This window comes from Homalodisca vitripennis, chromosome 2 (genome assembly GCF_021130785.1).
Source record: "Homalodisca vitripennis isolate AUS2020 chromosome 2, UT_GWSS_2.1, whole genome shotgun sequence".
Taxonomy (NCBI): Eukaryota; Metazoa; Arthropoda; class Insecta; order Hemiptera; family Cicadellidae; genus Homalodisca; species Homalodisca vitripennis.
The window spans coordinates 224,724,875-224,740,433 of record NC_060208.1 but is presented as its reverse complement, the minus strand read 5'-3'; the positions used below and the strand labels follow the sequence as shown (position 1 = coordinate 224,740,433).

Below are 15,559 nucleotides of genomic sequence, written 5' to 3'. Positions count from 1 at the left end.
ATTAAAATATTTAAAAAAATATAATTCTATTGACAAAACATTTTTTTATATGACAAAGTTTATGATTTTTACAATGTAGTATACGTTTTCCATCAAATTCTATAAAATGTTCAAAAAATATCACAGAAAATGTATAAAATTTGTATGTATTTTGTGACATTGCTAGATCAAATTATGTTGACTAATTCGTAAATTGAGATTTCGTAAATTATTTACTGTCGATATGTATGTATATAATTAAATAAATATAATTTATATACTAAAGCGACATACTTAAAATTTATCACTCCAGCGCATTCTTTATATGATTTAAATTTGTTCTAACCACCCGATTTAATTCAAATGTTTTTGAAATTAATTATAAATATCTGTATAAAAATAATAACAGTAAAAGATAAAATTAGATTTTTTCCTATTTTCCCCTTAAATGAGAAATTGTTGAATTCAATTTAACTGCTCAATGTTGGTGGTCTGACTGTAAAATGTATCAGTTTTGGAACAGGAGAATCCAAAAATTTTCAAGCTGGAGGGCCGCACCGGGATTTGCTGAGGCTTGTTAATTTATTCTGACAGAAATCACTAAAGCGGGTGTGTAATCCATCCGCGTTAAACAGAAGTACATATGACAATATTGTTTTAACGCACTATCAAATACTCTAATGCACAGTATAATATAGTTGCATCAATAGTCTTCAGGCTTTAATAAATTCATTTCAGTGACGTATAGGCCTACGATCATTTAAATTCCGTTACAGCATTCTTCTACGTGGGGCGGTCTATTGCCATGCTCTTAAGCCTCAGGGGCCTTTTGCGCATCTCGGAAGCACACCATGAGGCCGACCAGTGTACGGTTTCACCAGTTCTACAAACCGCCAAAACCAACCGTTTAAGTCCTCCTGGGGAAATTGACCACTCTTGTCCAAACCACCAAAGATGGTTTGCAGCATTACTGATGCAGCGAGTGGTTTATACATTGGCAGAGTGCGTTACCATTTATGGTCTAACACGTAGCTGTGTCAGGCAATCGGAGAATCAATAATTAATTATCATTGTTCCCACCTGAGGACATGACGTTGAGACACCAACATCGAAAATGACCTATAACTTCAATCTTTCCAGTAAAGATCGGACTTTACTGAAGATTAGTTGTTGTAGCATGAATAAACTAATTATTCTGTACGTTGAGATCGTATTGATAGGCTTACACAGTCTTGAAACAAGAATTTACTATGGAATAAAAAGTGTGCACAGAAGAGAAAAAATGTTTATGATTTTTTATCTAAAACCTCTAAAAAGACGTAGACCTGAGGCAATAGAGATGATTCCTTTTGGAGTCAACAGTGAGATAATCTAACAAGTGCATAAATTGGCCATAAACTCATAAGAGACAGGTTTTTTTATGTACATTTAAAAAATAACGTACTTGGTATTGCTTTATTACTTTTAAAAGGATTTATTGAACAATACAAACAAAGTCTGTCAGTAGCCATTACGACGTGGTACTCTCAGCGTCGACAGGAGGTGCGATCTTCTGCGGCTCTCGCACCAGCGCGAGCAACTTGTCCAGCTTCCAGACCTCCAGAGTGTGCTGGTCTACGTGGGTCTGCTTCTTCGGCGGTTTAGGCTTGATACGTAGGTTGGGGGACAACTTCAGCGTTGAGACAGACCCCCTGATGGCAGAGCAATAAAATACACTATAAGATAAACTAATTACATTATGTCAGTTAAACATTTAATTGGAGATGAATTTTAGTGTATTCCAACCAATGGTGGAGTGCGGTCTGTCGGCCTCTAATTATAAGATGAAATTTTCTTTGTTGGCCTCTTGTGAATTTGGGGTTTTCGATAATAACGGTGTGCCAAATTGTGGATCTTCGAAAAGTTTGCTAGGTTATGGAGTGGGTCAATGAAGTTGCTTGTTGCAACTGAGCAGCAATTGTCGACTAAGTGTTTCTTTACGAATCTCAAAATGTTTGCAGTTGTGGAGTGGTTCCATTAAATTGCTTGTTCTCAGTTACGATACTCCGCCTCTATTAGAAAATATTGGGTAGCTACGATTGGACATATCTGTGTCTAAAAACCAGCAGCTTTTACATGTTTAATTTTTTCACTAACAAGAATATCTATATATCAGGTTGTCCTACAAACTAATATTATATGGATAAAATAATAATTAATAAAATCTATCTTTTTAATGTAGTATATAACATAAGGTAGACAAATTTTGAATAAAAGTGCTAAATAGTTTAAAGTACAGAAACCAAATTGTTGGGATGATTTGCATGAAATGTAACATTTGAATAACATTTACATGACTCTATGATATTTTATTTAAGCGGATTTTTGTGTGTTTCTATTGAAAGTGTGGACGGACTTTTCAAACTTACACAACTTTCAGAAAACATAGTCCAAAGTCGTCCTGAAGACTTCTATTATAACATCGCCAACTTCCACAATATTTGTCCACGTACCCTTCCTTTAACTGGACGACCACAAATCTTGGCTTCAAGAAAACGGATGATTACCACGAGACATTAGCTACGTGGGTACCAGTATGTTTTTGGCTAACCAGTCCTTAAAGCAAATTAACCCTCGAGCAGGAAATTGTGGTATTTAAGGAATTTGGAGAGCTGAATCAAAAAGAAAAGGGATATTGTTCAGAACATGAAAAATTGAGATTGGAACATATTTCCTAATTGATTCTACATATCGTGACGTGAGAACCAGAGGGTTCTATCTGAGTATTTGACAAATTAGATCAAAACTTATGAACACGAATGGCTATCATTCATGATGGTGCTGCGACAAAACAAGCTAGAAAATCAACATATTTACTTGTCGTCACCGACGATGATGATAGGTAGCTTGTGGTTGAAGGCCAGCCGGGTGAGTTTGTTGCGTTTGCGAGACACCACTGATTGGACACAGATAGCCTTATACTTGTTGACATTGAGATCGAACACGTGCACCTTGCCGTCAACGGTGACAGCAGCGAACACCGTACTGGAATACGGGGCCCACTTGACATCCCCCACGGAGCAGCCAAGGTCGAACACGAACAGCGGCTCACTGGAAAATACCAGAGTAGGGTATACACACACTGCACTTGTTGACATTGAGATCCAAAACATAATCAAATTCCTCTTTGATGGGTAGATGTTTTGACTAATTGTGTAGAGTGTTACTCAAAATTTCAACCTCTAGGTTTATTTTGTAGTTTTTGTGCGTACAGAAAAATAGATTTCTTCATTAGCAACTGGCGAAAGAGGCTTAGCCAAACTTTCGACCAACCATAGAAGCCTAGTATTTTGAAATCTTTGCTTTATAACATTATTGTCTAATATTTTCAACATTTGACATACATTCCTCTCTCGGAATTATGAATCCAGGTTCCGTTATATTTTGTTGTAAACTAATTACCTACTGAATATGTGATTATGTTTTCTCACCTCCTGTTGTCCTCCCAGATCTTGACGCGCCAGTCTGCACTGCACGATATGAAGATCTCTGGTGCGAACCGGTTAAAGTCAATGCGATGTACAGGCATGTGGTGTGCGCTGTACGTGTACAAGTACAGCGAGGCGTATGCTGTTAACTGCACTTGTAGATGTTGCCCTCTTCCGTACCCACGAGGAAAGTCAGCTGGTCCTTCGGGTGGAAAGCAATTGCAGTTCCACACCCTGCATTCATCTTATCAAATTAATCACCATGGATTTTAATATTTACCTGTTATAAAAGTGAGTTGAAGTAAGCTGTTTGTAAAAATACATTTCAAACCAACACATTTTCTCCTACATCTTGTGTCTTTTTTTCAAAAAATTATTAAAAGTGGGTGGTTTTCTCCAAATATTTGGTCTAAGTAGTAGGGCTGTGACAGTATAAAATTAAATGAACCCCATTATTCAAATAAAACTAAGGAGTTATTTATATTTATTATACATGAAAATAGATTTAAACTCGTATACTGAGTGTTCCTAGTAACAAAATCGATATTTATACAAACAAACTTTTACTTGACACTACATACTGTAGATCACTAAATACGTAAGACAAGCACATGGAACAAAAAACATTTTAGGAAATTTGATATTGTTGTTGTTTAAAAAAACTAATCACTTTATTTATATTTAATACATTTTTAAATACATATTAATGGCCCTCAGTTCCGCCAAGTAACGATATCAACTGTAGTGATAACAAGTAGGCCTACGTACTGATTATTGACCTTGGTCTATCTGTACACAATATATCACAATCGATGTCAGCTGCAATTCAACATCCAGGAAAGGTTTTGCTGGTTATGTCATCGTTTTTAAAAAAAAAAATTAAACTACCAATATCTCACACTCTACAATTGATTAACAAAGCCTCTAAATATTAATGAGCTGCAATTCAAGTCAGGTAAAAATGACTGATTACAGCTTCCAAATAATAGTTAAAAATGGCTGAAGGAGAATCAGGCTGTCTACATAATTACAAATCTATAAATGTATTACAATTAAATCTGCGGACGAGATCTTTAAAAATATAATATAATTTTCTTTCTTTTTTTTTATTTCTCTTGTACAACACATAATATACAATTTTAAGCAAAAAATTATATTATAGTCAATTTATTTGATCTATGAAAGTTTTTAATTTTTAATTTAAATACTTATAGTTATTCACTTTCAAAGAAAAATACAACTACAAGGGCGCCCCTGGCAGTTACAATTCAAAACTAACTCGGCCTGCCACCTGGTGGACAAGAACTGAATCAGCAATACTATCAACATCAAAAGCAAAAAAATATTGATATTTCGTATTCTTAAAAAATAACATTTGTAACATCTTTATTTTGAATACTAGTTCTATTTATTACGAAATCCATGCTGCACATCAAATTTAAATTAAAAATTATTCATTACACTATACTCTTTTTACTTGGATGTTAGTTTCAGTATACCTAAAAATCCATTAATAATATGACGTAATTTTGACAGTACTCATTTTGTAATTAAATGTCAATACCCTAAAGTAATATTCATTAAATGTAATCTGTAGCAAATCTACACAATTCTAATATTCAGTTCTTTCAACAATACTAAATTATAATATTAATTATTATTGATTAATGAAATAATTGACTGATAACCTGCTATTATTATTATTACTGTAGAGTAAATTCTTTTTTGTAATATTTGTTGGAGGCCAACAAAAGTTCTTATGGAGAGAAAATCGGAATATGTTTTAGAAATATTACAGAATTCGAAAAAATAATAATAATATTTTATGAAACACAGTTCCAATTTAACTGGCAGTAAACAGCTATTGACTCTTTCAGATGAACTTCGCCAAAGTGGCAGAAACATTTGTTTATATTTAAATTTTAGAAAGTATTAAATATCCAGAGCTCGATCGGTGGTGAAATGCAAATTTAAAGACGAAATACTATATAGTTTTTACCACAGATTGCACCAGTGAGGAAGTTGAACAATCTAATCGATTAGAATATTAGAAATACTCTTTAAGCACTATTATAAACCCAACCTTAATGAACAAAGCTGAGAATGTTTGCATGTAAGGTACTTGAAATTGATGGCTTTCGTTGACATTTTGTACGACATTTTTACTGAGACTTCATGAAAACAGTAGGAACACAAACATGTCTCAATAATCCATTCTTTCCCAGGCTATAATCTGAACAAGAATAAAAGTTCTACAATGCATTGTATTATAAAGAATGATTTTGAAATGTTGAATGAACTTCGTTTCTATCTTCCTCTTATAACGGAAACAGAAGCAAGCAATGGAAGTAAATATTTTTGATCGAAGTAATAATTTTAATCTTATGTATGCATATATTTTCTTGATCGAGGCAACAGCTCAAACTTAAATGTGGAACCGTAAAAATTAAACAGCCAGAATAGACACTTTATGATAGCAGTAACTTTTCAGTAAGACTTAAGTACAAAACACAATTATGGCACTTATAATGTATTAGACAGAATTTAAACGATGGGTGTAGACACTTTTGTCTAAGAACTGGCCAATTTATTGATAAAAAGGCTGTAGACTTAGATAAGGCTTCTCAGTTCTAAATGTGTATTCAAATGTTCTTTGTCAGAACAACAATGCAAGCTCACCTTACGGCACTGGAGATATCTTAGTTCGAAAATAGATTACATGAGCCGGAAGTAGACACTTTTTTAACTGAAGAAGATTTTGAAAACAGATTTTGAATGTATTTCCTATATCTGAGCAACAAGGCAAATTCAACTATGGCACTGTAAATACATTAGACCGGAACTGAATTTCAATGTTCAGAATAGATACTTTTATCTACTGTTCGTTGATATAAAGGCCGTAGACGTAAGGTTTCTCAGTCATACCCATGCACATCTATTTTTTTCATCTGACAGCAAGGGAAACTCTACTTATGGCAATACAAATATATTTGACTGAAAGAAAATTACAAGATTGTACTTCATTGAATTAGGTTTCCGAGACATTTACATGCATATAATTGTTGATTGGGGCATTAGGGCAGGTAAAATCAACTATGACATCAGCAATGTAATAGATTCAAACCAAAAATACAAACCGCTACATGCACCAATCTTGAAATGTAAACCAGAAAAAAATTTATTTAATTTTTGAATCTCTAAACATAATTACCCGACATATTCTACTTCTATTTCAATACTATTAAATGGTTCCTCATATACATCATAAAATGTTAGAATAATAAATCGTAAACTAAAACCCTTTTAAATTTCTTTTATTTCAGACACGTGTTTCGGTATAAACCATCTTCAGTGTGAAAATTAACCTCTAATTAAATAATAAACAAAACAAATAAATATATCATATAACCCCGATTTTCGGTTGAAACAGGTGACGTGTGGTGTTCATTTTAAAAATTAATATTATTTTTGTTCAGACAATAAATTATAGCTCATCGTTGAACTAGCATAATATGGGTTATGTGTAAGATATAAGATCGACGTTTGTGTTAGTGAGATTAACTTGTGGTTGCCAACTATCGTTATCCATACCTAACCTCACAGACCGTTATCCAAATATTTATATTTCTAGTATTTTAGTTTTATGTTTACATTGTAACTTTCTTCTTCCATAGTTTACTTTTCGTTAACCTTCTTTCATTATTTTAGAAACATTGTTATAATCTAATCCTGTCCACCCAAATTTAACCTATAGAATAGTTTATTCCGCGCACGTTTAGGCTGGACCTGAGATATCCGAATCAGGTCCAGCCAATCCAAGCCAAATGGCTACTAATGATTTTGGAGCTTGAAAAAGCCGTGGAATCTATTATGAATCCAAATGACCCCATTAATATGGATTTAGATCACACTTATTGTAGTAATGCTAACATTGACAGTAAAGAGTTAAAACGGAAAAGAGATCAGGCCAATGAGGAGTATAATTCTAATAAAAATGGGTTAGCTGCCAAAACTAATGCTAAAAAAAGTTTTATCAAAAGGTACTACACAGCTAAAAATAAAGGACCATATGAAATAATTATTCAACATAAAGATAAACACAAACTAAATCCATTTCAAGTGGGAAAAATAATCAAACAACACCACAATGATATAGATTTTATTACACGTGCTGGTAATAATCTATCAGTCATTTGCAAAAATTACACTGCTGCAAATAACTTAATTGATTCACATCAATTAATGAACTACAATGTTTTTTGTACCCACCATCAGAATTTATTCTGTAGGAGTTGTATATGTAGAACCTGAAGTAAGCGAGGATGAAATACTAAATGAATCTGTAAGTGAACACCCTCTAATTCAAGTTCATAGAATTAAAAGAAGGGTAAACAATAATTTGGTTGATACAAACTTTGTAAAAATAACATTTGAATCAGATAATCTTCCAGATTTTATTAAACTTAATTATGTTCGTATGAAGGTTGAAACTTTTGTTATTCCTGTTAAACAGTGCTACAGATGCTTTTCATACGGACATGTGGCTAATTCACCATGTAAAAATGAAAGATTATGCAGAGATTGTGGAGACAAATTCCATTCGGAATCTGAACCTTGTTCACAACCTAAGAAATGTGTACATTGTTATGGTCCACATAGTAGTTCATCGAAGTTTTGTCCGGAGTTCAAAAGGCAGAAACTTATTAAAAACAGAATGAGCGTCAATAAGGAAGATTATTTTACTGCTAGTGCACACTATCCTATAACCTATAAAATAACAAGAGATAACCGTTTTATAAAACAATCTTATGCAGAAAAAATTAAAACAAACAATGATTCGGATTATCCAGAACTACCTGTAACTGGCAATAACAAACCATCTTACTACCATCCTAATAATAGATTTTCACCTCTGAGTAATTTAGTTGAAAATGATAATAGTGCTAGTTATAGTGCCTACACATACAGAAAACCTAAATCTAAAGTAAATACCTTCAGTTACAGTAGTAACATGAACTCCAGACAAATCCCTTCAAATAGATTTGGTAACACAAACAAGCCAAATCAAGGTACAGGTTCAGACAACATCGAAGAAACATACTCTACGCTATCAACAGACAATGAAAGTAATAGAGAGCAATTAAAAACCCTTTTGCAGGATAAAATTTACGAGTTAAGGGGTAAATGCCTTAAAATTAACCTATCAAATACTAACACAGCAAAAAAACAAATTTGAAGAGATCTTTTCTTCTTACCTTATAGGCATAAATAAAGATAACACAAGCAAAGGTGAAAATGTAAGACCTCCTGAAAAACCGAACAAATTAGGTATAAATAGTAAAGGCAATAGCTTTACTAAAAATAAATAATGTCATCCTTACTTAACCTTCATCAATCTATTTTGAGATCACTGAAACTAAATTATTAAAACTAACAATATTAGCAACAATGGAAATACATAATTTAAAAGTATTTCAGTGGAATGCCAGGTCATTGAAACATAAATGGCCTGAGGTAATGCAATTCTTTTCCAAACAGGGCATTCATATTGGTGCGGTACAAGAAACTTGGCTAACCAATCATGACAAGTTGATTGACAACAATTATTATCTACTAAGACTAGACAGATTTGATGGATATGGTGGCATAGCACTAATAGTACACAAAGCCATAACTACTCAAGTAGTTAGAGAAATTAATACAGAATCTACCCAACTCCTTAGTATTACCACCACCAATTTGAAGTATCCAATTAAAATCATAAACTTGTATAGCACCAAGAAGAAAATAAACAAGGAATTTTGGTTTGAAAATTTATTTTCTGATGATAAAGGGTATACTCTAGTGTGCGGTGATTTCAATGCCCACCACCCTTTTTGGGGTTGCAATAAAGCTAACAGTAGAGGTAATGATATATACAACCATTACAATAACTCCCTATTCATACTTGCAAACTCAAATAATCCAACCACAGCTCCAGCTTTATACCATCAACAGTCTATAATAGATTTAACATTTGTTTCACCTAAGTTATACTCAACGATGCTCAGTTGGGATGTATTGCATGATCCAATGGGGAGTGATCATTTTCCAATTACAATCAGCTTTCAAATTAGTCAATTGTATTCTAACATAAATCTAAACAAGAATTATACTAGAAATGTTAAGAGAGCTAATTGGGAAGTGTATACAAACTACATAGAGCAGGTGTTAGCGGATATCCCTGACCATTCATCGGTAGATATAAATAAATTTTATAACTTAATGACGGAGGCAATAAATATGGCAACTCCTTGTGCAAGAAAGGCAAACATTGCTGAAAAGTTAGGTTTTGTTCCTAAAACTTGGTGGACTGAACAGTGTTCTCTGGCAGTGTTGCTCAGAGGAGGCTGTCTTTTAAAATATTTAAACAAAATATGACTGCACTTACATATAGAAATTATCAAATTGCTCAACACAAAGCTCAGGTAGTAATTCAACTAGCGAAAAAAACAGGGTTGGTCTAATCTATGCAATCAGATTAGTGACAGAAAATCATCAACCTATGCTTGGAAAATTATTAACAAACTAAGGAACAACACAATGGCCCACAATCATGAATTTGATAATAATACTGAATTGGCAGAAAAATTTATGAGTCATATTGTTCCAGATTATGTAGCTCAAGTCAATGAAATTAACTACCCCATAATCAATATTACCAGTCAAGGAAGCTTTCTTGAAGATAGTTTTAATATGAAAGAGAACTTCATAATGCTATTTATTCTAAGAAAAAGGATACATCCCCAGGATTAGATGGAGTCACATATAGTATGATAAAGAACCTCCCAATGAGTGCACTCTGTATTCTGCTAAATTGTTACAATAATATATGGAACTATAAAGTTGAATTACCTAAACAATGGAAAGAAATTAAAATAATAGCTATTCTTAAACCTAATAAAAATAAAGGTAATGAACAGTCATATAGGCCTATCTCATTAATCTCCTGTCTAATGAAGATCATGAATACAATGATCAAGAATAGGTTTGAGTGGCTAATTAACAAGCAAAAATTAATTCCTGAAAATCAATTTGGATTTCGGAAGAAGCGTGGCTGCTCAGATTATTTACTTACCTTAACCACAGATATACAGGTTGCGCTAACTCAAAGAGAAAATGTTATTGTTGCAGCACTTGACATTTCAGGTGCTTATGATAATGTAGCTATTCCACTCCTACTGAGAAAATTATACATGCAAGGTATACCAACAAAGTTTATACATCATTTTAGTAAATGGCTCATAGGAAGAAGTCTACATCTGATTCTTCCAAATGAAAACAATTACCAGACATGCCTACAAAGGTTTGCCTCAAGGAAGTGTAATAAGTCCTCTTCTTTTTTCATTGTACGTCTCTGATTTAAAGAACATCCTACCTGAAGAAATACAGACAGTACAGTTTGCTGATGATTGATATATCTCTTTACACTTGTCATAAGAACTATGACACAGCATTCAACAATATGCAAATTGCACTCAACAACATTGTTAAAAGCTTTGATAAACTATATCTTGAGCTTAATGCCACCAAAAGTAATATTACAGTATTTTCAAGTAAAAGAAATAATGATAATGAACAGTACGGATATTTTTATGTTAATGGTCACAAAGTAACACCTAAAAATACTATCAGTTAGGTGTGACAATAGATAATAAACTGTCATTTTCAGATCATATAAATAACCTATGCAACCAATGTCAAAAAGACTTAAATATCCTTAAACTGTTAGCATGTGGAAGACAGGGATCTCATCCGGACTTCATAATTAAAGTATACAGAAGTCTCATACTGGCTAAACTGGATTATTGTAGTTTTTTGTTTGGTCATGTATCTGCAAAGTTACTAAATAAACTTGAAGTTATACAAAATCAAGCCTTGAGGATAACCATGGATGCATTTAAATCTACACCTATCATAGCTTTACAAACCGAAACCTCTACATTACCATTAAGTATGAGGCGTACTGCCATTGCAGAAAGAGTCATATACAAAATAATATATGATGAAGAACATCCAGCACACTATAAAATTAATTATCTCAATCTATTAATCAGCATGTCAAGTTATTGGAAGAATAGGAAAATCCCTCTGTATATAAAAGCCATACATAAGATTGGTGAAGTGGATCATAATTACTTTGACCATAAACTTAAAATACCAAACCACTGGGATTTGGACTGTCCAATTTTATTGACTAATCCAAATGTAGTATTTAATACATTAACAGATAATGAAAGTTACAGTAAAAAGACCTGTAATGCGGCGGTAATCCATCAGGGAATAAATAGAATGTTTGTAACAAAATATAAAGATTGTTTTGGCAGTTTTCACAGATGGTTCAAAATGCAATGAAAAGGTTGGAGCTGCTGTTTATATTCCATCACTACAAATAGAACACAAATTTAAGCTAAGCCAGTATATTTCGAGTTACTCTGCAGAAATATATGCAATTTATTTAGCAGTTGAGTTTGTTCTACCATTAAATGAAGTCAGCATAGTTATATGCACTGACTCTTTATCAGCCATCATGGCATTGGAAAAACTGCAGTAAGGGACATAAAGAAAATGGTATTATCATGATGATTTTTAAAACTGTTGGTGGAAACACAGAAAAGAATATATATTCAGTGGATACCTGGACATATAGGAATCCATTATAATGAAAGGGTGGATAAATTAGCTAAGGAAGCAGCTAATGATGGAGTGGAAACACAATACCTGCCAGTACCTATTGATGATTTTAAAGCCTTCCAGAAAAAATTTTATGGTTTACAATTTACAAAACCTCTTACAACAATCCTCAAAAGCTGGGTGGTTTAAAACAGATACAAAGCCAATTTACAAAATACCCATGGTTTAAATCATGTAATTTTAGCAGGTGGGAAATCATTAATATCAGTAGATTGAGGCTTGGTCATGGCAATGTAAATTCATGTCTATACAGAATAAAAAAATACTTCACTCCGCTATGCCTAAACTGCACAATGGCAAAGATAGAGACAATGGAACATGTTTTGCTGGAATGTCCCAAGTACTCTTATGCCAGGCAACTTAGTTACAAGAAAGTAAATCAATCAAGATACAAAGCCAATCAACAGAATTCGAATATTATATTAATCGATTTGCTGCGAAAAGCAGACACTCAAATTTATAAAGAAATTAATGATTTTTTAAAAATAGTAAGTAGAACCATGTAAATTTGATTAGGTTGTGGAGCACTTAGAATACATGCAGTGGCAGTGAAAATATCAAAATCACTATCATATAATCCAATCAAAGAGATTTCCTTAGTTTTTCCTTCTCCTAACTAACCATAAAATTACACAGAACATGTTAGAAATTATGGTTCTAGGGTATGGATTTTACTCTACATAACCTTCATAGAAAACAAACAAAATGAAATAAAACATCTGATAAGCTAATAGCAATATAGTAAATTACAAAAAAAGAAGAAAAAAATAAACACATGAATTGGAAAATGCAAAGACTAACTAATTGTTCATAGCTTGGCCGGCAACCACAAGGTTCATATGTAAAAAGTGAATACGGCAAATAACTAGAAAGAAGACATAACAAGTGTACTACGTGGCCGCATTATAAGATTATAAAGGCCAGCCAACAGGCAAAAAGAAAGAAAAAAAAAAAAAAAAAGAAAAAAAAAAAAATAAATATACACCTGTCGACTATTTAAACAGATGTTAAACTTATATGACACAGTTGTAATTTTGATTAAGATTCTGTGTTTAATATTTTTTCAAAGATAGGATTTGTTTTATTTTTTAAATTGCTATTTAATATGTTGTGAGGATCTTTGTTATAATTTAGATAAATATGTAATTCTTCTTTCGTGTTTAATTACATATTTATCTAAATTATAACAAAGATCCTCACAACATATTAAATAGCAATTAAAAAAATAAAACAAATCCTATCTTTGAAAAAATATTAAACACAGAATCTTAATCAAAATTACAACTGTGTCATATAAGTTTAACATCTGTTTAAATAGTCGACAGGTGTATATTTATTTGTTTTGTTTATTATTTAATTAGAGGTTAATGTTCACACTGAAGATGGTTTATACCGAAACACGTGTCTGAAATAAAAGAAATTTAAAAGGGTTTTAGTTTACGATTTATTATTCTAACATAAAGATAACCCTATAATGTGGAGTTCATAACATAACATCATAAAATCTTTCACTACAAAATTTACACCCATCAACTTTAAAAATAGCATGCCCTGGGTAACTCCTGGTTTAAGACAAAATTTAGATTTCTACATGCTTATCTCCAAACATGAAGTTAATTTTTAATAATATGTTGATATATTGTGTTTATTTACTATGTTTGTTTATCTCATATATTATAAATATATATATACATAATACACACACGCACGCACATACTATCAGACACAAAGAGTAATATGGTAAAGTAAATGTACCTGTCATTCTGATCATGGTCCCATCTGGCCCATTGACTGGATCCATCTCCAGGTATAGAACAATGACCAGAGTCTGGGCCAGCTCATTCTGCATTAATACCCAGTTGAACACTCTACCGTCTGACGATACAGAGTAGAAGTTCATCTCACCATCTTGCAAATCTTCTCCCCAACACACCTACAAGTGGGTAGAGTCAGTTCACTGATATACCTCACATTTGTGACCTGGTGATCTACTCAGTTTTACTACAACAGATGGTCCATACTCTTGTGTGGGGCCCAAGCAAACATATGTGATTGCTGTAAGAGTGCAGATCACACACCCCAAAATACATACAGAAAGACACATACACACATACAGAAACATTTTATGAACAAATAACAATTATTACAGAGTGACAACTACTCTCTAAGTTATAACTGAAACAAACCTTCATTATCCTGATTTCACAATCTATCAGATTCTAGAATGCGATGATTTTGTAATACACATAAAGTAGCTATGATGGGAAGGGTTAATTCCATATTAGTGTTGAATTAAGCTCCAATTCACCTTCCACTTAGTCTGGAATACAACTATGTTACAGACTTGACTCCTGAAATCTGGAGTCATGTTTGTCTGAAGAATTCTGAAAAAGGTCAGTGACGAAGAAGCTTAAAATGAACTTGTTACATCGTTTCTACATCATAGGCACCTAGACTACAAGATATAAGGTAATATAGATATAGAGGCATTCTCATTATCATCAGGTTCACAATTGAGTGCACTGCGATTTGATAGACATGATCTCTAAGCACAGTGGAGCAACCAAGTTTTCTACAGATAAAGAAGCTATTGTGGAAAGGGTTGTTCACATATTTTGATGAGTGTGCCCATTAAGAATCCAGAAAGAATATTTTGCAGGAAGTATTTGTATATTTCACCTTTCAAATTACCTTCAAAAAAATGTGGCGTAAAATCGTGTTAATTATTCCACTCGTCTCTGGTTGTCAACTTTCCTCATCCAGTGGGGATCTTCAGTGGACCAATACCTCATGTTATGCCTTTTTACTTCTCCATTACTATGGAACGTTCCCTCATCACACCATAGGACTTCTCTCAAAAATAACGAATTTTGCTGGAGTTGCTCTCTTGCCCAAATGCTGAAGTTCGTTTGATGAAGGTAGTGATCTTCTTGGAGCTCCTGAGGTAAAGAAATTCGATAGGGTTTGAAAGTGTCATCTTTTAGAATTCTCCAAACACTGTTAAGCTGGACACTGCTGAATCAGAAAACTAACCCTCTAACAGAATCATGAGGATTTATCATAAAACCTGCCAAAATGTAAGGGGTTTTTCTTCCCTAACAGGTCTTGAAATCTGCTTATCTTTGTTTTATTCTGGCTGAACACAATCAGTTAAACGAACAAGATTGGCCATTATTGGAATACCATTCAATAATAGTGCTCTCGCTCTGGGTAACGTTGTGCATAGGTGTCCGCAGCAGCTATATAGTTTTGAAAATCCTCATCATACACCATAGCATATTCAAAATTTCTTTGTTGGAATAAGGCATGTTGGGAATAGTTATGCAACACTTGAAACAAGCACAGAATGACTTTTAAATTACTAGTCAATGGAAGGAAAA

General features: G+C 33.0%; 1 protein-coding gene across 1 annotated transcript in view; it reads right to left on the bottom strand.

The window, feature by feature from the left end:
- Positions 1-1,448: 1,448 nt before the first annotated feature.
- Positions 1,449-15,559, bottom strand: part of LOC124355441 (dynein intermediate chain 2, ciliary) — a 29,201-nt gene continuing 15,090 nt past the window's right edge. The window contains 5 exon segments of the mRNA XM_046806580.1: positions 1,449-1,670; positions 2,836-3,069; positions 3,450-3,592; positions 3,595-3,680; positions 13,935-14,112. Of these exon segments, the coding sequence (XP_046662536.1) occupies positions 1,490-1,670; positions 2,836-3,069; positions 3,450-3,592; positions 3,595-3,680; positions 13,935-14,112 (822 nt within the window). The 3' untranslated portion in view covers positions 1,449-1,489.